Source organism: Cherax quadricarinatus, chromosome 29 (assembly GCF_038502225.1).
Source record: "Cherax quadricarinatus isolate ZL_2023a chromosome 29, ASM3850222v1, whole genome shotgun sequence".
Taxonomy (NCBI): Eukaryota; Metazoa; Arthropoda; class Malacostraca; order Decapoda; family Parastacidae; genus Cherax; species Cherax quadricarinatus.
This window is the reverse complement of record NC_091320.1, coordinates 16,376,218-16,401,410: the sequence shown is the minus strand read 5'-3', so window position 1 is coordinate 16,401,410 and position 25,193 is coordinate 16,376,218. Positions and strand designations below refer to the sequence as shown.

The 25,193-nt window shown below is 38.0% G+C and overlaps 1 protein-coding gene across 1 annotated transcript in view; it reads left to right on the top strand.

Moving 5' to 3' along the window:
- LOC128690516 (phosphatidylserine synthase 2) overlaps positions 1 to 25,193 on the top strand; it is a gene marked incomplete in the record, with an annotated part of 412,859 nt that overhangs the window by 311,883 nt on the left and 75,783 nt on the right. The window contains 2 exon segments of the mRNA XM_070089624.1: positions 17,061 to 17,175; positions 24,495 to 24,640. Coding sequence (XP_069945725.1) covers positions 17,061 to 17,175; positions 24,495 to 24,640 — 261 coding nt within the window.

The following is a 25,193-nucleotide window of genomic DNA, read 5'->3' as shown; positions in this document are numbered from 1 at the left end:
ACAGGGGCAACAAACTTGCTTTGGTTTGCCTTGGATGTCCTTCAAGTTGGATTTATCACTAAACATCACCTTTTTCCACTGCTATGGACTCCAACACTTGTAATTACTACAAAAGTTAAACACTTTGGTAGTCATAGCCTTTTATAATGGATGTTTTACAGCTGTACACTGCAAGGAAAAGCCTTGGTCTTTCTGAGGCCTATGATGTATGATCTTCTCCGACATGTCTTTTAACAGATTTGCCTGGCTTTTCTTTACTTCATATGAAATTTCAGGGTTCTGGGTCATTAGTCTTATCAGTAAACAATTGATCTCTATCGAAGTTTTTCTAAGTTAATTAGGGAGCAGTTTAGAAGCAGGAACCACAGTGATGAGCAGTACAAAGTCAGTAATTATACAATGAATTTCAGGTAAATTAATCCTAATGCTTAAATGTTACTTAATACTTTTGAGGATCCCTGCTGTAGTACTACAGCTATGAGTTCGGGGTCTGTGCCGTAGAACTATGACATGAACTCAGCTCGCTCAGATAAGCTGTGTACAGTAAATTTTGGCCTAGATATAAGAGAATGGGTCTATGTGGTGAGTGTGCACCATATAAAAAAATCCTGCCCCAACACAGTGCATGATGGGAAAACAAAACTGTGACCATGTGTATGGTTTAAAATAATGACTTTGTGACAGAGACAGACAGAGCCAGGGCCAAGAGCTGCACCCACATATAGGTGAGTGCGCACACACAATATGTGCATGTGTGTTTGTTTTGCTTAACACTAAAAGTACTAGACAACAATACACTATTGTTACATCTTGGGAAAACGGAAGCCATACTCTTTGGCACAAAGCGCAAACTGAGGAGGGTAAATAATTTTAATGTCCAGTGTAATGGGGAAGCAATCACTTCAGTTTCCTCAGTGAAATATCTGGGAATCCTCTTTGACCCATACATGTAAGGAGAATTGATAAGGAACAGTGTAGTAAAGAAAGAGAATTCCAGACTGAAGTTCCTCTACAGAGAAGCACAGTGTCTACCTACTGAGGCTCACAGGACCCTATGTCTAGCTCTTATACAATGTCATATAGACTACACTTGCTCTTTCTGGTACTCTGCCTTGGTGAAAAAAAAAACTGAGAGATAGACTGCAAATCACCCAGAACAAAATGGTAAGATTCATCTGGGACCTGGGTCCAAGAGAACATGTAGGCCAGGATGAATTACAACAATTGGATATGCTGAATATTGAAGTAAAACAACTAAAGTTAAATCAAGTTTACAAAATTCCTCAGTGTCTAGAATATTTTGCTGCCAATTTTGTCAAGGCTGAGAACCAAAGCAATCATAGTACCTGGGGGAGAGAGCACAACTTTGTAGTACCCACAGTCAGTGGCCAAACTTCAAACACCTTTTATTCTACAGCAATGAAGGAATGGAATAGGCTGCCTGCACATTTCAAAGCCAATTATAGCATGAGCCAGTTCAAGAAGAGAGCCACAAGGTGCCTAATGAATGTAGCGACAGAAAGGGAGGAGAATGATTTTTTTATATTTTTAGCTAACACACATGTAAATATAAATAACTCATTTTACCTTATTCCTAGTATATCTCCTTTATAGTATAATAAGATATTATCTCCTTTTTTTTTTTTTCAACAAGTCGGCCATCTCCCACCGAGGCAGTGTGACCCAAAAAGAAAAAAAATCCCCAAAAAGAAAATACTTCCATCATCATTCAACACTTTCACCTCACTCATGCATAATCAGTTTTTGCAGAGGTGCCTAGATACAACAATTTAGAAGCATATATAAAGATATATAACATATCCCTCCAAACTGCCAATATCCCAAACATTGTACTTCCCATTTCCAGTACTCAGGTCCGGCTATATCAAAATAACCGATTTGCCTGAATCCCTTCACTAAATATTACCTTGCTCACACTCCAACAGCTCGTCAGGTCCCAAAAACCATTTGTCTCCATTCACTCCTATCTAACACACTCACTCTCACTTGCTGGAAGTCCAAACTCCTTGCCCACAAAACCTCCTTTACCCCCTCCTTCCAACCTTTACGAGGATGACCCCTACCCTGCTTTACTTCCCCTACAGATTTATACACTCTCCATGTCATTCTACTTTGATCCATTTTACACCACACACTGCCATTAAACAGGACATCTCTACTGCCTCCAACTGCCTCCTCGTTGCAGCATTTACAAACCAAGCTTGACACCCATATAAGAGAGTTGGTACCACTATACATTCCCTTCTTTGCCTCCGTAGATAATGTTTCATGCATCGTCGCCATGCCCAGCCCTTCTAGGGTAGGGTAGGTGCCTGAGCCAGAGCTTGCAGCTCACAAGACTGTCATTCCCATTAGCCCCCTTGGGACGAGGATGATAGACCAGAGAGGCCTAGCTTCTCCCTACGAGCCCCGTGGGGGCAGGGAATGTGGCTAGGTCTGGGGACAGTTGGTCCCAAAGATGAGGGGGTACTTGTGCCTCTTCCCATGGGAGACTTAGGTCTCAAACACTACCTAGACAGGGAGCCAAGGCCGGGCCACCACTTGGAAAAGCCCCAGACAGGGAGAATACCGTCGAATCAAGATGAAGAAGAAGATAATGTTTTTTCTCCACATATGCCTCAACAAGCCACTCGCCTTTTTTTCATCAATTCTATGTTTAACCTCATTCTTCATAAACCCATCTGCTGACACGTCAACTCCCAAATATCTGAAACATTCACTTCTTCCATTCTCCCTCTTTCCAATGTGATATCCAATTTTTCTTTATTTAAATCATTTGATACCCTTATCACCTCACTCTTATCTATGTTCACTTTCAACTTTCTACCTTTACACACCCTCCCAAACTTGTTCACTAACCTTTGCACCTTTTCTTAAGAATCTCCCATAAGCACAGTATCATGAGCAAAAAGTGACTATGTCAACTCCTATTCTGCATTTGATTCCTCATAATTTAATCCAACCCCTCTCCCCCATCACCCTAGCATTTCCTTCTTTTACAACCCCATCTATAAATATATTAAACAACCATGGTGACATTACACATCTCTGTCTAAGACCTACTTTTACCAGGAAGTAATCTCCCTCTCTTCTACACACCCTAACCTGAGCCTCATTCTCCTCATGAAAACTCTTTGCAGCATTTAGTAACTTACTACCTATTCTATATGCTTGCAACATCTGCCACATTGCTACCCTATCCACTCTATCATATGCCTTTTCTAATCCATAAATGCAATGAAAATTTCCCTGCCTTTATCTAAATACTGTTCACATATATGCTTCAATGTAAACACTTGATCTTCACATTCCCTACCCACTCTAAAGCCTCCTTGCTCATCCGCAATCCTACTCTCTGTCTTACCTCTAATTCTTTCAATAATAACCCTACCGTACACTTCCTGTTATACTCAGTAAACTTATTCCCCTATAATTTTTACAGTCTCTTTTGTCCTGCTTCCCTTTGTATAAAGGAACTATACATGCTCTCTGCCAGTCCCTAGGTACTTTCTCCTCTTTCATACATTTATTAAACAAAAATACCAACTGCTCCAACACTATATCTTCCCCTGCTTTTAACATTTCTGTCATGATCCCATCATTTCCAGCTGCTTTAGCCCCATTTCATTCTACATAATGCTTCATACGCCTCCCCACTCTCACATCCTGCTCTTCTTCACTCCTAAACGATGTTATACCTTCCTGGCCAGCACATGAAATTACCGCCTCCCTTTCTTCATCGACATTTAAAAGTTCTTGAAAATATTCCCACCATCTACCCAATACCTCCAGCTCCCCATCTACTAACTTCCCTACTCTGTTTTTAACTGACAGATCCATTTGCTCCCTTGGCTTTCTTAATTTGTTTATCTCACTCCAAAATTTTTTCTTATTTTCATCAAAATTTCTTGACAGTGCCTCTCCCACTCTATCATCTGCTCTCCTTTTGCACTCTCTTACCACTCTCTTAAGCTTTTTTTTACTCTCCATATGTTCTGCTCTTCTTATAACACTTCTGCTTTGTAAAAATATATCATAGGCTACCTTTTTCTCTTTTATCACACCCTTTACTTCATTTCACCAATCACTCCTCTTTCCTCCTGCACCCACCCTCCTATAGCCACAAACTTCTGCCCCACATTCTAATACTGCATTTTTAATACTATTCCAACCATCTTCAGCCCCCCCTTCCCCCCCCCCCCCCACTACTCATACTTGCACTAGCCCACCTTTCTACTAATAGTTGCTTATATCTCACCCTAACTTCCTCCTCCCTTAGTTTATACACTTTAACTTCTCTCTTAACCCTTTCAGGGTTGTCGAGAGGCCCTCTCCTAAACTCATTCTCAGGGTCGAAAATTTTTCGGAAAAAAAAAAATAAAAAATCTTATGAAATGATAATGTTTTCCCGATCATAATGACACCAGAAGTATGAAATTTGATGGAAAAATTACGGAATTAAGCTCTCACGAAATTAGCAGTCTCGACATTGTTTACGCATCGGCAATTTTGCCCACTTTGAGCCCTATTTTCGGCCAATTCCAGTGTACTAGTTGACAAAAATCATATCTATTTTGCTAGAGCTCCATTTTTTCTATCGAATGAGTACAAGAAACCACCCATTTACCGATTTCAACTATCCAGTAAAGTGGTCAGAAATTGGCAAGTTTGCCAATTTCACGCAAATTTCAGAAGATGCCAGTTTCCAAATAGGGTCGAGAATAAACAAGATAGACATTCCTGACACTAAAATAACATTCTATCTGTTCATTAGTCACATCCCTAGGCCCCTCTTACATCTCTTTTGCTTTCCACTTTGAATTTTTATTCTCACAAAAAATAGAAGATTTACTGTTATGCAGACCACTGCATTAGTGTAGAAATGGTGTAGAAATTCAATTCAATTCAAGTTTATTCTCTATAATGGTTACAATGTGGGGTTTACAGGTTTTGGGTATTGTGTGGTTTACATGTTATAAAATACTAATTACAGAGGGGGCCACTAGGACACCTAGCATGGCTAAGCATTTTGAGCAGACTTAGATTAATTCTTAACATTAAATCCTTACAGATTATGGTATTAAGGCTAAGTGACTACATCATAATTTGTGAGTGTAGCAATGTGAATGCTTTTGTTTTGGCACAATACAAGGTGTCAATATTGGAGTATCATAGGCAAACTTATGACTAGTTAGGATTTATTATTTTAAGATTAAGATTAGTATTCCTGGGTTTATAGTCAGTGGGTGAGTGAGTGTAATTGTGAACCACCAGGTGGTTATCATGTAGTTAGTTGTTGGGGTAGATCAGGGAGATAAGATGTTTTCTAACTGTAGTTTTGAAAGTGATGAATGTGTCTGCAGTTCTAGAGTTTTCAGGTAGGGTGTTCCAGATTTTAGGTCCTTTGAAATACATTGAATTTTTGTAAAGGTTTAGTCGAACACGGGGAATGTCATAGAGATGTTTGTGTCTGGTGTTTTGCATGTGGATCCTGTCACAACTATCAAGAAAGCATTTTAGGTCAAGGTTAATATTGGAATTTAAGGTCCTCTAGATATAGATTGCACAGTGGTAAGTGTGGATGTTCTGAACAGGGAGTAAGTTTAGATCTATGAAGAGTGGGGGGTGTGTTGCCAGGAATGGGATTTAGTGATTATTCTTACTGTGGCTTTTTGTTGGGTTATTATTGGCTTTAGGTGTGTTGCTGCAGTTGAACCCCAAGCACAGATAGCATAGGTGAGGTATGGATATGTAAGTGAATGGTATAGTGTGAGAAGGGCAGTTTGCGCCACGTAGTATCGTGTCTTGGAGAGGATCCCCACCGTTTTGGAAACGTTTTTTGTTATATGTTGGATATGGGTGCTGAAATTTAGGTTGTTGTCAAGGTATAGGCCAAGGAATTTGCCCTCATTATGTCTGGCAATTAGAGTGTTGTCGATCTTAATGTTAAGTTATGCAACACCTGCTCTGCTACCAAATATAATGTACTAGTAGGTTTTGCCAGTGTTAAGTGTAAGTTTATTGGCTGTCATCCAAGTCGATATTTTGAGCAGCTCCTCGTTAACAATGGTGTTGAGGGTGACAAGATTAGGGTGGGAGATGACATAAGTCGTGTCGTCAGTAAAGAGAATGGGTTTCAGGTGTTGGGATATGTTTGGAAGATCATTGATGTAAAAGAGGAAGAACAGGGGTCCAAAGACACTTCCCTGCAGAACTCCAGTATCAAGTGGCCGTATTGATGAGGCTGTGTCTTTAACCCCTTCAGGGTCCAAGGCCCAAATCTGAAGTGGTGCCCCAGTGTCCAAGAATTTAAAAAAAAAAAAAATTTGTTATTTTTTCTTATGAAATGGTAGAGAATCTTTTTGTGAAGGTAATAAAACAAAAAGTACGAAATTTGATGGAAAATTGACGAAATTATGCTCTCGCGAATTTTGATGTGTCAGCGATATTTACGAATCGGCGATTTTGCCGACTTTGACACCCACTTTAGGCCAATTACATTATTCCAGTTAACCAAATTCTTAGCTGTTTTACTAGTATTACTTCTATTCTATTGATTGAGCACAAGAAATCGCCAAGTCAACTGTTTCAACTACAAATTAAAGTGATCGGAAATTGTTAATTTGGCCAATTTAACACAAAGTTCAAAATATTCCAATTTCAAAATAGGGTCGAGAATAAACAATGTAGGTATTCCTGGAACTAAACTAACATTTCCTCTGTTCATTAGTTATGTTTTGAGGCTTTACAAATAAATTCCATTTTGATTTTTTATTCACATAATGAATTTTTATTCACACCAAAAAATAGAAGATTTACTGTTATGCAATACTGTAATAATTGTATAAATATCATCACCATATTTGTGAATGCGTATTAGACCTGCCAGCTGGCGTGGGTGGGTCGTTTGTTTACTCTTGAATATCGGCAAAAATTTAACATTTCTGCTACTTTGAGCTCAGTTTCAAGCCATTTCCAGTGCTAAAACCAATCAAAATCATCTCTATTTCTGTAATATGTCTTCCATTCTATGAAATGAAACCAAGAAATCGCAAATACAACTATAAAAAACATACGAAAAAACACTGCAAAGTCGCTGTTTTAATCGAAAAACCATGATTTCAGTTTTTTCTCTCATTATACACAGCGTGCTGCAGGATCTGTTTTATGTGGTGCACACATACCACATAGATGTATTCTCTCATATCTAGGCCCAAATGTACCACTCACAGTTTATCAGAGTGAGCTGAGCTCATGACGTAGATCTATGGTTTGGACCCTGAACGTAAAGCCGTAGATCTACGGGACGGACCCTCAAAGGGTTAATGGTGACATACAGATACCTGTTAAAAAGGTAGGATTTAAAATATGCAAGCGCATGGCCTCTTATACCATAGTGGTCAAGTTTGTGGAATAGGATGCCGTGGTCTACTGTGTCAAACGCTTTTGTTAGGTCAATAAAAATTTCTAGTGGATATTCCTTATTTTCCAGTGCTGTGTAAAGCAGGTCTAGCATTTTTATAATTGCATCATTAGTGCTTTTATTTTTCCTGAATCCAAATTGGCAGGGGTTGAGTATGTTTTATGACTTTATGAATGAATATAGTCTCCTGTGCACGAGTTTCTCGAAGATTTTGGATAGCAATGATAAGTTTGATATTGGCCTATAGTTGTTTACGTCTGTAGGGTCACCACCTTTATGTATTGGTGTAACCCTTGCTGTCTTGAGTAGTGTCAGGAAAGTGCTAGTTTCTAGTGACTTGTTAAAAAGTAATGTAATAGCATGAGAAAGGACATGGGCCGCTCGCTTGTACAATAATGGTGGGACGTGAGACAGATTCTCCGAGTTATTTTTAAGTGACTTTATGATCGCGGTGACTTCCGTGGGCTCAGTTGGTACAAGATAGAAGGAATTTGGGAAATTCCCATCTAGGTAGTTCCCGGCACGTGCATTGGTACGTGGGATTTTACTGGCGAGATTAGATCCTATGTTTGAGAAGAAGTCGTTTATCTTGTTAGCTGTATCAGTGGGATGCAGTGGTGTTTCATGAGGTTTAGTTAGAACAATATTCTTGTTTTTTTTCAGTTTGTGGGTCCCCAGAATCTGGAAAAGTGTTTTCCAGGTCTTTTTTATATCTCCTCTTGTGTCAGTGAATCTGCTGGAGTAGTACAGTTGTTTGGCTTTCTTTATTAATTTGGTGAGAACTGTTGAATGTTGTTTAAGAATATCTTTGTGTATTAAGCCCTGTCTATATTGCTTTTCATATTGGTGTTTCTTATCACTGAATTTTAGAATGCTGCTGGTTAGCCATGGGCAACCAAGCCGTTTATTCGTGATCTGTTTCGTTTTTATAGGACAATGTTTGTTGTATAGTCTAAGTATTTTGTTAAGAAAAATGTCTGTCCAATCGTCAGTACCATTGGCATTGGAGAATTCTGTAGGCCGGTCAACAGTCTCCAGGTCTACTGTGAAACTTCTTATTGAGGCCTCGTCATTTAGTCTAAATGAAACTTTGTTGTATTCGAGTGGTGGCTTACTAATGTTTGTTAAGAGGAAGGTTGGGTAGTGGTCAGTAGTGCTGTCTGTGATTATCCCTGATTTAAGGGGGGCTAGTATATTGGTCCATATGTGGTCTATTATGGTTGCACTTGTCTCAGTCAGCCTGGTTGGTTTAGTTATTGTTGGTATGAGAAGTGTGTTGTTCATATTGTTGATGAAATCAGTTACAGTCTGATCATCTGGTAGGCCAGGGTTGATACTGAAGTCTCCAGCTAAGAGAAGGTGGTGCTTGTTCATTTGTCTGTTTGTTATTAGTGACTTTAGATTCTCACTGAAGTTTGGGATGTTTGTGTGGAGTATCCGGTATATGGCACCGATTGTTATAGGCGTCTTGAGTTTTTTTACAGTAAAATTAGCAAAAATGTATTCCCCATATTCATCACTAAAGCAATTAGTGTTAATACAAGATAGTTGGTTAGAGTAATAGAGTGCAGTACCACCCCCAACTTGGTATGGTCTGCAGTTGTGGATTGCTGTGTATCCTGGTAGTGGGTAGATATCAATTGTGTCCTGCTTAAGCCAGGTCTCAGTAAGAATAATGCAGGAGAAGGGTGTCTTTAGTGACTCAAGGAGTGCCAGGAGGTCATCATAGTGTTTGCTTAAGGACCTGATGTTGTAGTTAAGAACTGATAGACTTTGAGCAGTGTTCAGGATAGTGCTGGCTTGTGATGCTGTGTAATAAAGGCAGTTACTTTCCAATAAGTTTTGATTGTGTGTTAGATTATGGAGGTTTAGATCAGGGTCAACTTGATCCTTAGGTTTAAATAGTGGTTGTTTATATCCTGTATTATGTGGTGAGTTCTAATACTGATTTCTGTAGTGGTGGGAGGTTTGGATAAGTATACTGCTAAAGCACTTTGGTCATATAGAGTATAGTCACTAATAAACATAATGAAATTGATATTGTCTGTGTGTTGTGCTAGAATGAGCTAAAGTACAACTAGGTATAAACTAATACTATAAAAAAAAACAAATTACAAGTGGCACCAGACTCACTCTTGTAATTGCACTAAGGTCTAATATAATGAATTTATTGTTGTCTATGTATTGAGCTAGAATGAGCTAAAGTACAACTAGGTATAAACTTATAAAAATACAAATTAAAATAGTACTTGCAATTGCACTAGGGTCTGATATAGGTTGTTAACAAGATCAGGAGTATAATTAGATTTAAATTGACAAAATAAAATTTACAAATTAAAGTACCAAAAGAATAATATGTAAAAAATAACAATGGCAATGACTTGGTTATAATATGATAGTAAGATGGGAGACAGGTACACAGGTACAAAGGATAATATAAAGGTTGGAGTTGAATATAGAAACTTGAAAATTTGGCAACAAAATGTTATGAAAAGTATAAAATAATGATTAATTTACATGGACTATGAAATTAAAGTTGCTAGGGATTCGAAAACTAACCCAAAAGGTTTTTTCCAGGTTTATAGAACAAAAGTTAGAGATAAGATAGGTTCCCTTAAAAATAACTCTGGGCATCTCACTGACAAGGAGAATGAAATGTGTTCTATTCTTAATAATTATTTTCTCTCGGTTTTCACTCAGGAAGACACTGACAATATCCCAGTAATTAATTTTTATAGCGGGCTGGAAGATGATAAATTATGCAGTATCACAGTCACTAGCGAAATGGTTATCAAACAGATAGACCAGTTAAAGCGAAATAAATCCCCGGGCCCTGATGAACTTTTTTCAAGGGTTCTTAAAGAGTGTAAAGTGGAACTCTGTGAACCTTTAACTAATATTTTTAATTTATCTCTTCAAACAGGTGTAGTGCCTGATATGTGGAAGATGGCTAATGTAATTCCTATTTTTAACCCTTTGACTGTTTCAGGCCCCTCTCTGAAACTGTCATTCTATGTCGCCAAATATTCAAAAAAAAAAAAAATTATTTTTTCTTATGAAAATGTTAAGATTATTTTTCTGAGTGTTTTAGTCCCCCCAAAAAAATTTTGCCATCGGTACTTACCCAGATATAGAGCCGTGAAGTTTGCAGAAAATGAGCCGCGTATGGCAACAGCGGCGACTGCCGCTCACGCGGTAAACTTTAGTTTACTTGTAATTGAAGGTTTTTTGTTTTTTTCACTATTTTATTTTTTCACATAACTTATGTGGCCTATGAGACCAAAGTAAGGTGCAATGTATATATATATACTCATTGTATACAACACAATAAGCACACAAACATAATTATCAATATATTGTTTACAAAACTTGTTTACAAAAACAAACAAACAATCATCCTCCTCCTCCTCCTCCTTCTCCTCCTCCTCCTCCTCCTTCTCCTCCTCCTCCTTCTCCTCCTCCTCCTCCTCCTTCTCCTTCTCCTCCTTCTCCTTCTCCTCCTTCTCCTTCTCCTTCTCCTCCTCCTCCTTCTCCTCCTCCTTCTCCTCCTCCTTCTTCTCCTCCTCCTTCTCCTCCTACTACTCCTCCTCCTCCTCCTCCTCCTCCTCCTCCTCCTCCTCCTCCTCCTCCTCCTTCTCCTTCTCCTTCTCCTTCTCCTCCTCCTTCTCCTCCTCCTTCTCCTCCTCCTCCTTCTCCTCCTCCTTCTCCTCCTCCTTGTCTTGTGTGCGAGTGTGTGGCTTATAATTGTTTTGAGTCAGAAGTCGGCTGCTGTCAAAGTGACATATTGTCTCATTAGTCACTCCCCCTACGGCCTGTCAAAACAATGGGGTCGGATGCTGCTTCCCCTCCTCCATTCTATCTAATTATCTTTCTCCCTCATTCTATATCTTTCAATCTGTCTCTCTTTCTATCTGTCTGCCTATCTCTGTCTCACAGGTACACATAAATACAAGTATACATAGTGTAAATTACCTAGGATAACCCAAGAAATCCAGACAAAGTGCTATACTCTGCTTGAAGATGTGAGTAAACGTGATGACACAGTCTTGTGGCTCTCTCTGAGACAGAGAGCTAGATGGACAGACAGGGAGCTTGACAGACAGACAAATAGACAGACAGAAATGTTTGTGTACCAGCAAAAACAAAGGGAGGGCGATGGTCATGTAATATTACCCTCCTTTACGCTCATCAAAGTCAGCTCTTATCAGATGTTATCTCCCCTTATCTTGTCACTGTCATGGGGTGGACTTTTTTTTTTCTTGCTTCAAGGGAGCAATATTATTACATCTTCTTCTTCCTCCTCCTCCTCCTCCTCCTCCTCCTCCTCTTCTCCTCCTCTTCTCCTCCTCCTCCTCCTCCTCCTCCTCCTCCTCCTCCTCCTCTTCCTTCCCTCCTCCTCCTCCTCTTCCTCCCCTCCTCCCCCTCCTCCTCCTCCATTGCTTTTGGTCTCAAACTCCTCCAAATCATGAAATTGATCTTCACTGACACTTCCATCTGTGTTAGAGCATCACTTGGGAAGAGAAGAGTCCCAGATTTGCTGGGGAATGACATATTTCTTACCGCTAGACATGCTGAAAAAGGACAACTGAAATGGCATTCCCACAATGCACCACTGGCTCCCCGATTTTTTTTATATGGTGCACACTGACCATGGAGACCCATTCTCTCACATGTGGGCCTACCAGCTTTCTCCTGCTTGATTTGAAGCTGCTAGAATTTATGCGTATAAATACGTCAGAAACATTGGCTCGTAAGACGTATTTATACGTCGGAAACAGTCAAAGGGTTAAAGCAGGGGACAAGTTGTTACCGTCAAATTACTGCCCAATAAGCCTAACCTCAATTGTAGGCAAATTACTAGAGTCAGTTATAGCTGATAATATAAGAAGCCTTCTCGATAGGCATAATTTGATTAATGATTCTCAACATGGTTTCACCAGGGGCCATTCCTGCCTAATTTATTAACCTTCTTCAGCAAAGCTTTTGAGGCCGTTGATCAGGATAAAGAATTCGATATTGTTAATTTAGATTTTAGTAAGGCTTTTGATAGAGTACCACATCAGAGACTTTTGAAGAAAGTAGCTGCTCATGGCATTGGGGGAAAAATGCTGTCATGGATCGAGTCATGGCTCACTAATAGGAAGCAGAGAGTGTGCATAAATGGGGTTAAATCTGAGTGGGGATCTGTAACAAGTGGCAGGGATCAGTTTTAGGCCCATTGAAGAGGGAATTACTAGTGACATAAGCAGATTTGCTGATGACACGAAGATAGGTAGGATAATCGATTCAGACGTTGATGTCTCACAACTTCAGGAGGATTTAGACAAACTCAATTCGTGGTCAGAAAAGTAGCAGATGCAGTTCAATGTAGATAAATGTAAAGTTCTAAAGCTCGGAAATTGGTGACACTTCTTCAAAATAAAGAAACCCAGGTGTTGCACATATCTAATTCATCAACCTCTTGTTATTCTGTACCAAGAAAAAAAACTCTTAACCCTTTCAGTGTCCGTGCCGTAGATCTACGGCTTTACGTTCAGGGTCCAAACTGTAGATCTACGCCATAAGCTCAGCTCACTCTGATAAGCTGTGAGTGGTAAATTTGGGCCTAGATATGAGAGAATACATTTATGTGGTATGTGTGCACCATATAAAACAAATCCTGCAGCACACAGTGGATAATGAGAGAAAAAACTGAGACCGTGATTTTCGATTAAAACAGCGACTTTGCAGTGTTTTTTGTATGTTTTTTATAGTTGTATTTGTGATTTCTTGGTCTCATTTGATAGAATGAAAGATATATTCCAGAAGTAGAGATGATTTTGATTGGTTTTAATACTGAAAATGGCTTGAAACTGAGCTCAAAGTAGCGGAAATGTTAAATTTTTTTAATGTTCAAGAGTAAACAAACGACCTCACACGTCTAATACACGCCAGCTGGTGGGTCTGATATACATTCACAAATGTGGTGATGATATTTATACAATTATTACAATATTGCATAACAGTAAATCTTCTATTTTTTGGTTTGAATAAAAAATCATTATGTGAATAGAAAATCAAAATGGAATTCATTTGTAAAGCCTGAAAACATAACTAATGAACAAAGGAAATGTTAGTTTAGTGCCAGGAATGCCTGCATTGTTTTTTCTGGAACTATTTTGAAATTTGAATATTTTGAACTTTGTGTTAAATTGGCCAAATTACCAATTTCCGATCACTTTAATTTGCAGTTGAAACAGTTGACTGGGCTATTTCTTGTGCTCAATCGATAGAATAGAAGTAATACTAGTGAAATAGCTAAGAATTTGGTCGACTGGAATAATGTAATTGGCATCAAATGGGAGTCAAAGTCGTCAAAATCGCCGATTCGTAAATATCGCTGGCACATAAAAATTTGTGAGAGCATAATTTCGTCAATTTTCCATCAAATTTTGTACTTTTTGTTTTATTACCTTCAGAAAAAGATTCTCTACCATTTCATAAGAAAAAATAAAAATTTTTTTTTTAAATTCTTGGACCCTGGTGCATACTTTGAAATTTGGCCTCTGGACTCTGAAAGGGCTAAACTGAGTCAACAACCAGCTTTCCCCAGGTCTTTAACCCTTAAACTGTCCAAACGTAGATCTATGTTCACGTGCGTAGTGCTCCGCCCTTGATTTTCCCCATTTGAACGCACGTAAAAAAAACGTAGATCTACGTTTGGAGCCTGCCGGACGTCAATGTATATCTATGTTTGGACAGTTTAAGGGTTAAAATGGAGGTCTGAAGAAAGTAACCCTATGTTTTCCATACATTTTTCAGTCCATAATTCACAGAAATCATTGGTAACATGGTTTTCAGGAATGTAATCAGTGTGAATTATGAATGTCCACTGTGCAGTATATTTAACCCCTTGACTGTTACAACCCCAAATCCTGAGGTGTCTCCTGGAGTCGCAAAATTTCCCCCCAAAAAAAAAAAAATTGGGAAATGATAGAGAATCTTTTTCTGACTGTAATGACACCAAAAGAAGGAAATTTGTTGGAAAACTGACGTAATTATGCTCTCACGAAGTTAGCGACCTCGGCAATATTGACAAATTGGCTATTTCATCCACTTTGAACCCTATTTTCAGCTAATTCCATTGTTCCATTCGACCAAACTCATAGCTATTTCTTTAGAACTCTATTTTTTCTATTGAGTGAGTACAAGAAACTGCCCATTTACCGATTTTAACTACCAATAACATGGTCAGAAATTTGCAATTTGGCCAATTTCACGAAAAATAAAAAATATGACAATTTCAAGATAGGCTCCAAAATGAACAATGCAGGCATTCCTGGCTCTAAAATAAATTTTCTTTGTCCATCAGTCACATCTCCAGGCCCCTCTGATATTACTCTTGCTTTCTATTTTGAATTTTTATTCAAACAAAAAATAGAAGATTTGCTGTTATGCAGACTACTGCAATATTGTAATAATTGTATAAATAATGTCAACCCATTCATGACTGCATATTAGAATGGCTACTTGGACATTTATTTAAAAATGGCATCATTTGTTTACTTTTGAACATCGGCAAAAATCAAACATTTCCCCTACTTAGAGCTCCATTTCAAGGTCCGTTTCATGGTAAAACCAATGAAAATCATTTCTATTTCTATAATATGTTTTCCATTCTATCGAATGAGACCAAGAAAATGAGAATACAACCATAAATACTATACGAAAATAGACCACAAAGTCGGCATTTTAACCCTTTCAGGGTCGACAGGCCCTCTCAGAAACTCGTTCTCAGGGTCGGCCAAATTTAAAAAAAAAAATAATTTTCTCTTATGAAAAGATAGAGAATCTTTTCCCGATCATAATGACACCAAAAGTTTGAAATTTGATGGAAAACTTACGGATTATGCTCTCGCGAAGTTAGCGGTCTCGGCGATGTTTACGCATCAGCGATCTTGCCCACTTTGAGCCCCATTTTCGGCCAATTCCACTGTACTAGTCGACAAAAAACATGAATATTTTGCTAGAACTCCATTTTTTCTATCGAATGAGTGCAAGAAACCTCCCATTTATCAATTTCAACTATCCAGTACAGTGGTCAGAATTTAGCAATTTTGCCAATTTCACACAAATTTCAAAAAATGCCAATTTCCTAATAGGGTCCAGAATAAACAAGAAAGACATTCCTGGCACTAAAATAACATTTCCTCTGTTCATTAGTCATGTCCCACGCCCCTCTTACATTCTTTTGCTTTTCACTTTGAATTTTTATTCTCACAAAAAAATAAAAGATTTACTGTTATGCAGACTACTGCATTAGTGTAGAAATGGTATATATAATATCAGCACACTTGTGAAAGAATATTAGACTCACTAGTTGACATGTATTGGATGCATAGCATGATTTGTTTACTTTTGAACTTTGGTAAAAATCAAACATTTCTGCTACTTTGAGCTCAATTTCAAGGTAGTTTTCTTTGTAAAACCAGTCAAAATCATCTCAATTTCTGTAATATACCTTCCATTCTATAAAATGAGACCAGAAAAACTAGAATACAACAATAAATACCATACGAAAATACAGTGCAAAGTCGCTGTTTTAATCCAAAAACACGGTCAAAGTTTTTTTTTTCTCATTACGCACGGTGTGCTGCAGGATTTTTTTATACTGCGCACACAGACCACATAGACCCATTCTTTCATATGTAGGCCTACCAGATTTCTCTACTAGTACGGCTGAAACCCTGAAAGGGTTAATTAAAAAAACGGTCAGAGTTTTTTTTTCTCATTATGCACTGCGTGCTACAGGATTTTTTTTTATGGTGCACACTGACCACACAGACCCATTCTCTCACATGTGGGCCTACCAGCTTTCTCCTGCTTGATTTGAAGCTGCTAGAATTTATGAGTATATATACTTCAAAAATGGTGGCTCGTAAGACGTATATATACAATCAATACACAAATAACCCACACATAAAAGAGAGAAGCTTAGGACGACGTTTCGGTCCGACTTGGACCATTGACAAAGTCACACTGTGTGACTTTGTCAATGGTCCAAGTCGGACCGAAACGTCGTCGTAAGCTTCTCTTTTATGTGCGGGTTATTTGTGTATCGTTCCAGTCACGGTATTGTGCCTTTTTTGTTATATACGATCAAAACAGTCACTTTATTTTATAGTTGAAACAGTTGACGTGGCAATTTCTCATGCTCAGTCGACAGAATAGAAGTAATTCTATTGAATTAGCTAAGAATTTGGTCGACTGGAATAATGTAATTGGCCTAAAATGGGAGCGAAAGTCGGCAAAATCGCCGATGCGCAAATATCGCTTGCACATCAAAATTCGCGAGAGTGTAATTCGCCAATTTTCCATCAAATTTCGTACTTTTTGTTTTAGTACCTTCAGAAAAAGATTCTCTACCATTTCATAAGAAAAAATATTTTTTTTTTTTAAATTCTTGGACCTTGGTGCACACTTTGAAATTTGGCCTCTGGGCCCTGAAAGGGTTAATCAGAGTATGTTAGATCCAGCTGTCCTGGGATGCCAAGGATTTGTAGTGGCAGTAGGTGATTTGAAGTTTTTTATGTTATGTCAATTAAAGCACAGTATTGATATCTTTTGTCATTTTCAGAGGGAAACTACGACGTATAATGGCCCAGTTTGGTCCATATGTGTGGGTGGACTATGACTGGAAACCTCTGTCATCCCTTGGACGCTGGTTTTCCATGCTTGGGATTATTGCGATAGTAAGTGAAAGAATTATGGCTTATAATTAGCTTATAAATTCCACTAAATAACAGTTTTGTTGCTACCAGAAATTATAAGACGAAGGTAACATTTAGCAGTGTTAGAAGCCTGTAGAAAATGCACATATATTGTGTATATATACAGCAAGCTTTCTTATAACATGGGCTATGCAATTCTAAAAATTAATGCCTTATGAAAATTAACTTTATATGAAATGAAGAACATTTGGAAAAATAAGGCCATGTTACTTATGTTAAAATTATTAATGAAGGCAAAGCAGGAAAGCAGGAGGTAGAATATCAGAAGAAGAAAGATGGGTTTAGGGAATGGTTGGGAATGTTTTGATTATGTTTACATAAAGTGAAAGTGAGTGCTAGTGTTTGGGAAAGGTGTGAGTTTATATTGTAGATGACAATTCTTTCGGGAGATTCAGTAGTTTCAGAGGTTGAAGTTTAGAAGGACATGTAGGTAAACAAGTTATTATGGAAAGATCAAGATGATGAATGTAAGCAGTAGTGCAGGCTAAGGAAGATTAGATGCAAGATAAGAGGTAAGGAGTATAGAGGAAATGAATGCACTTAGATTTTTGGGAGTGGATATGTCAACATATGGGTGTGTGAAAGATAAAGAAAGAAGGTAGCTGGAGTGTTGCAGGGGTCTTTGGAAAGAAAAAAGTTTGTTGATGTATAGTGATATATCAGAATATAGTGGTTTGTTTGTGAGGCATGGTCTTTAATGTTTCAGGGTCCATGCCATATATCTACGGCTTTGAAGCCAGGGTCTAAACTGTAGATCTACGCCATGAGCTGAGCTCACTCAGATAACTTGTGAGCAGTAAATTTGGGCCTAGATATGAGAGAACACATCTGTGTGATAAGTGTGCACCACATAAAACAAATCCTGCAGCACGCAGTGCATAATGAGAGAAAAAACTGCAACAGTAATTTTGGATTAATACAGCAACTTTGCGGCATTTTTTTCATATGTTTTTTTACAGTTGTATTCGCTATTTCTTGGTTTTATTTGGTAGATTGGAATACAGGTCCGCCATCACAAATCCGGCAATCAGTTATTCGGTTCCTTCAGTTATTCGGCACTAATTTTAGCTAGCATAATTTCAAATTTCCAGGGTCGCCACACCAACCTGCTGGTACTGTTTGGTGGTGCTACTTGCTGCATAAGTCATTCCAATTTCTTTTTCTCCATTTATTGTTTTAACCTGCTTAATTTTAGCCCTAGCCATGGTTCCAATGAATAAAGGAAATGCTTCTCATTATGTAAAGCACCTACACAGTACATTATCCATTAAAGATAAGGTGGCTTTGAAGCCACTGTCGGTTGCCATGAACTCAGTCTCATGAAGCAGGAGAATATGCTTTATTATTACGCTAATATCAACACTACAGCTTATTTGCCTATCACAATTGATCTAATATGACATAAGAAACAATATAAATAACATAAAACATGTTAAATACTCCAGAATGAATAATATTTGGCATAACACCGAGCAGTTCGACAGAGTTTGAAGAGGATATAGTAAACAAATACCATCAAGTCATACCTCAGCAACAGAAGCCAATATGTGTATGCAAATGGGGCAAACTCTTCTGCACAACCAATTACAGTTGGTGTCCCACAGGGAAGTGTCCATGGCCCTCTTCTCTTTCTCCTATACATAAATGACCTACCAAATGCTTCGCAATTACTCAAACCCACACTATTTGCAGATGACACTACATACGTCTTCTCCCACCCGAGCCCAGTCACGCTAGCCAATACTGTAAATACCGAATTACAGAAAATATCTACCTGGATGAGGACTAACAAACTTACACTAAACATTGACAAAACCTACTTCATTCAGTTTGGTAACAGAGCTACAGATGTCCCTCTTAACATAATGATAAACGGATCACCTATCACAAAGCTAACAGAGGGAAAATTCTTAGGAATCCACCTTGATAATAGACTCAAATTTCATACACATATACAACAAATTTCTAAGAAAATTTCCAAGACTGTAGGCATACTATCGAAGATACGGTACTATGTTCCACAGTCAGCCCTCCTGGCCCTATATCACTCTCTTATTTACCCCTATCTCATCTATGGAATTTGTGCATGGGGCTCAACAACAAGTAACCATCTCAGACCACTAATTACCCAACAAAAGGCTGCAGTTAGAATGATAACAAATTCTCACTATAGGCAGCACACTCCACCAATATTCAATACACTAAACCTACTCACCATACAAAACATCCATACTTATTACTGCACCTATTACATACATAGAACACTTAACTCTGATATTAACCCTCCCCTCAAACATCTCCTTGCCAACCTCAACAGAACACATGACCATAACACAAGGCACAGATCACTCTTTGATGTTCCTCGTGTCCATCTCACACTATGCAAAAACTCAATGCACATAAAAGGCCCTAAAATCTGGAATTCATTACCTGTAAATATAAAAGAAACACTACCTGTTTATAAATTCAAGTCTCTTCTCAAAGATCACTTACTCACCCAAAACCAAATAAATACTGAATAACTGAACCTTATAAATTGTATATCTTAAATGTTTCTCACAATTATATCACATAAATGTTAAACCTAAAACCCAATCTAACTTTATTATTTTTTAAATACACTACCTAACAGAATACTCCATTCTACTGAATGTACAACAATGCATACAACCATATGACCTGTCTTTGTAATACTCACTTGTGCTTTATAGTAATCTGTTTACATTAAAGTTTTATCACTGATTTCATCATTGCTTAGTTAATCTTAAGTTAATTTTAAGCCAGCCCGTAATGCTATGCATAGTATAAGTGGCTTTGGCATGCTGCTCTTATCTGTATTTTTTGTACCTCTGTATGTGTGCTCAAATTTTAAATAAATAAATAAATAAATAAATAAATTCTCCTATCCCTGTCTTGGTGGCTTATATTAGAGAAAACGGAGTGTAGCACAGGGCTAACTATGATATACACTCGTACTCCACCATAAACATGAAACAAAAAGGTTATTTTCTCTCTATAGATTATCACACATAGCAGCATATGTGTAGAGAACCTAGGATAACCCCAAAAAAGTCAACATGGCTTATTTTTATTACCTGGCTTGGGTTAGCCATGTATGATTTTTGGTAAATATTTGATTCCCAGCCAGGGTAGAAACATTAAGCGTGTTTCTTTACACCTGTTGTCTATGTTTACCCATCAGTAAATGGGTACCTGGGTGTTAGTCGACTAGTGTGGGTGTTATCCTGGGACACTGATCTAATTTTCTTGAAATACTCAGCATAAAAAGTGCCTTTCTATACAGTAGTATGTCACTGATGTCAGCTAGGCCTGTATACCTTGTACATGTACGTGTAGTAAATGAAGATATTATTATTATTATTATTATTATTATTATTATTATTTTCTCAGTTGTTTGTTGGGTTATCTTATTCAAACTTGGGCAATGTATGATGGAAAGATACTTCTTCACATACACCAAAAATGAAAGAAATCAGACCATAAATAGCGGAGTTCACTTCTCAGCCATTAGCGGCCGCTTAGCGATATATTTTTGTATGGTTGTTATGTTTATATTCTCATGTTTTTGGTCTCATTTGATAGAATGAAAGATATATTACAGAAACAGATATGATTTTGATTGCTTTCATGATGAAAAGTACCTTGAAATTGCGCTCACAGTAGCAAAAATGTTCTATTCTTTAGCGAAGCTCAAGAGTAAACAAATGACATCACTGTCCAATACCTGTCCACCTGCCAGTCTAAATTCCAGTATGGAGTCAAGAATGGATTGACATTATTTATACAATTATTACAATAATGCAGCAGTCTGCATAACAGTAAATCTTCTATTTTTTTTTTTTTTTTGTGAATAAAAATTCCAAATGGTAAGCAAGAGTAATATAAGAGGGGCCTGGAGCCATGACTAATGAACAGAGAAAATGTTATTTTAGTGCCAGGAATGTCTGCATTGTTTATTCTGGACCCTATTTTGAAATTGGCATCTGTTGAAATTTGTGTGAAATCGGCTAAATTGCCAATTTCTGACCACTTTATTGGGTAGTTGAAATAAGTGAATGGGCGGTTTCTTGTACTCAGTTGACAGACTACAAGTAAATAAGTTTATTCAGGTATACACAAATGCAGTTACATAGATTATCATACATAGCAGTGTATGTATAGAGAACCTAGGATAACCCAGAAAAGTCGGACAAAGTGACTTATTTCCAGTACCTGGCTTGGGCTTGCCATATGTGATTTTTGGTAAATATTTTTTTTTCTCGGTAGTTTGTTGGGCTATCTCATTGAAACTTGGGCAATGTATGATGGAAAGATGCTTCTTAACGTACAACAAAAATAAAAAAGATGGACGATAAATAAGGGAGTTCACTTCTCAACCATTAGCCGCCTCTTTGCAGTATATTTTCGTATTGTTTTTATGGTTGTATTCTCATTTTTTTTGGACTCATTTGATATAATGGAAGATATATTACAGAAATAGACATGATTTTGATTGCTTTCATGACGAAAAGTACCTTGAAATTGAGCTCAAAGTAGCGGAAATGTTCGATTTTTGCCAATGTTCAATGAACTTTGTGTAAGTCAAGTTGGTTAATTTTATTAAGCGTATTCTAACCTAACCACTCTGTAATTTGGCAAACTCAGTAATCCGGCACACTACAGATCCCAATGATGCCGGATTTGCGATGGAGGACCTGTATATATTACAGAAATAGAGATGATTTTGATCGGCTTTAGTACTGAAAATGGTTTGAAACTGAGCTCAAATTAGCAGAAATGTTCAATTTTTGCTGATGTTCAAGAGCAAACAAATGTCATCACGAGTCTAATATGCATCAGCTAGTGGGTCTGATATACTTTCACAAATGTGCTGATATTAGTTATACAATTATTACAACATTGATTAACAGTAAATCTTCAATTTTTTTTTTTTTTGATGTTAACAAAAATTCATTATGTGAATAAAAATCAAAATGGAATTCATTTGTAAAGCCTGAAAACATAACTGATGAACAGAGGAAATGTTAGTTTAGTGCCAGGAATGCCTGAAGTGTTTATTCTGGACCCTATTTTAAAATTTGAATATTTTGAACTTTGTGTTAAATTAGCCAAATTACCAATTTCGATCACTTTATTGAGTAGTCGAAACAGGTGACTGGGTGATTTCTTATGCTCAGTTGATAAAACAGAAGTAATACTAGCGAAATAGCTAAGAATTTGGTGGACTGGAATAACTTAATTGGTCTAAAATGGGAGTCAAATTCGGCAAAAGCGCCGATGGGTAAATATCACTGATGCATCAAAATTTGTGAGAGCATAATTTCATCAGTTTTCCATCAAATTTTGTACTTTTTGCTTTATTAGCTTCAGAAAAAGATTCTCTACCATTTTAGAAAAAATAATAATTTTTTTTTTCTTTTTTTTTTAAATTCTTGGACCCTTGAGATTTGGCCTCTGGACCCTGAAAAGGTTAAATGTTGTAGCTAGGAAGCTAGAGAGAGAGAAAAGATGTGTTGAAGATCAGTGTACAGTGTGGTGGTATGAATGGTATAGTTCAAGGACCAGACAGTGGGCTAGTGAGATGGTTTGATCATTTAGAAAGATGAAGCATGAAAGGTTGATCAGGAATGCAAATCTGGGGTGGATGGAATATGCTGCAGGAAACATCACAGGAAAGATATGAAAATATTTTGCATAGTAAAAAGCTCTGTTCCACAAGGCACAGTACTCGCTCCCATTCTATTCATCATCCTTATTTCTGACATAGACAGAGATGTAAGCCATAGCTCCGTGTCTTCCTTTGTGGATGACACCCTGATCACCGTGGCAGTGACCTCCATCGAAGACACCGCGAGACTCCAAGTGGACGTCGACCAAATCTTCGAATGGGCGACTCAAAACAATATGAAGTTCAATGAGGAGAAATTTCAACTATAGTCAGATATGGGAAACTTGAAGAAATTAAAAATGTGTCAGGGTATACCACAAATTCTAACCATACAATAGAATGGAAAAGTAATGTGAAGGACCTGGGAGTGATAATGTCAAGAGGATCTCGCCTTCAATGACCACAACAATGTATCTTCCTCATCTGCCAAGAAAATGATAGGATGGATAATGAGAACCTTCAAAACTAGGGATGCAAAGCCTGTGATGATTCTCTTCAAATCGCTTGTGCTCTCTAGGCTGGAATACTGCTGTACACTAACGGCCCCCTTCAAGGCTGGTGACATTGCACACCTGGAGAGTGTACAAAGAACTTTCAAGGCACACATAAGTGCAATAAGGTACCTAAACTACTGGGAATGGTTGAAGGTCCTTGATCTGTATTCCCTCGAATGCAGGCGAGAGAGATACATGATAATATACACTTGGAAGGTCCTGGAGGGATTGATACCAAACTTGCACATGAAAATCACTCCATATGAAAGCAAAAGACTCTGCAGGAGATGCAACATTTCCCCGATGAAAAGCAGGGGCACCACGAGTACACTGAAAGACAACATAATAAGTGTCTGGGGCCCAAGACTGTTCAATTGCCTCCCAGCATACATAAGGGGGATTACCAATAGACCCCTGGCTGTCTTCAAGAAGTCACTGGACAGGCACCTAAAGTCAGTACCTGACCAACCGGGCTGTGGTTCGTACGTCAGCTTGTGTGCGGCCAGCAGTAACAGTGTGGTTGATCAGACCCTGATCCACCATTAGGCCTGGTCTCAGACCAGGCCGTGGGGGTATTGACCCTCAAAACCCTCTCCAGGTAAACTCCAGTAGGACTTGGCTATTAAAACCAGCAGTTATGTATAAGAATGTTGAATTCTAGTGAGTGGCGACAAGTGTTTATATTTTGTGTACTATAGGAGTGTGACAAGGTTACACTTGCAAAATAGTTGGGGAATACCAGTTAGCCACATTTGAGCTCTGATGGTGGCAAACACATGATCTTTTCTCTGGAGTTTCAGTAGTAATGTTGCAGATTGGTGGATCATTTGAATTGTGATGTTCTTGCTCTTCTGGAAAGACATCTAGGAATTGAGTGATGATGAATGTGATTTTTCTTCTTTGGGGTCACTCTGTCTTGGTGGGAAATGTCCAGTGAGTTGAAAATAATTATTTTTTTAATGAACTGGCCATATCACACCAAGGCAGGGTAACCTAAAAAGAAAAACCAAAGTTTTTACTTTATAAATTTAATAATTTATACTAGCCCTAAAATAAAATTACATACTGTATTTAATGTAATTTTTTTTTCTTTGCAGTTCCTCCTAGCAGAGCTCAACACATTTTATTTGAAGTTTGTGTTATGGGTAGAGCCTGGACACTGGGCTAACCTCGTTCGTCTTACCTTCATTTTACCCTGGGGTGCTGTTGCTCTCAGAGAAGTGTTCCAGTTCCTAGATGACCCGTAAGTCATCACACTTTTATGTATTTTTTAATGTACAGTAGGGTCTCACTTTATGGTGTTGTGCTAATACGGACATTTCATATTATGACCAAACCTCGCTATATGGCTCCCTCCACCTGATTTTCTAATATGGTCACCACACCCCACTCGGTTTGTTTATATTCTCCATGAGCACTTTCTCCGTTATGTCTGGAAACTTTCTAAAATTTAAAGTGTTTTAAAGTTATTTCATGTTTTATATTTTTTTTTATTATAACAAGTCATCCATCTCCCACCGAGGCAGGGTTACCCAAAAAGAAAGAAAATCCCCAAAAAGAAAACACTTCCATCATTCAACACTTTCACCTCACTCACACATAATCAGTGTCTTTGCAGAGGCACCCAGATACAACAGTTTAGAAGCATATATAAAGATGCATAACATACCACTCCAAACTGCCAATATCCCAAACCCCTCCTTTAAAGTGCAGGCATTGTACTTCCCATTTCCAGCACTCAAGTTCGGTTATATAAAAATAGCCAGTTTCCCAGAATCCCTTCACCAAATATTACG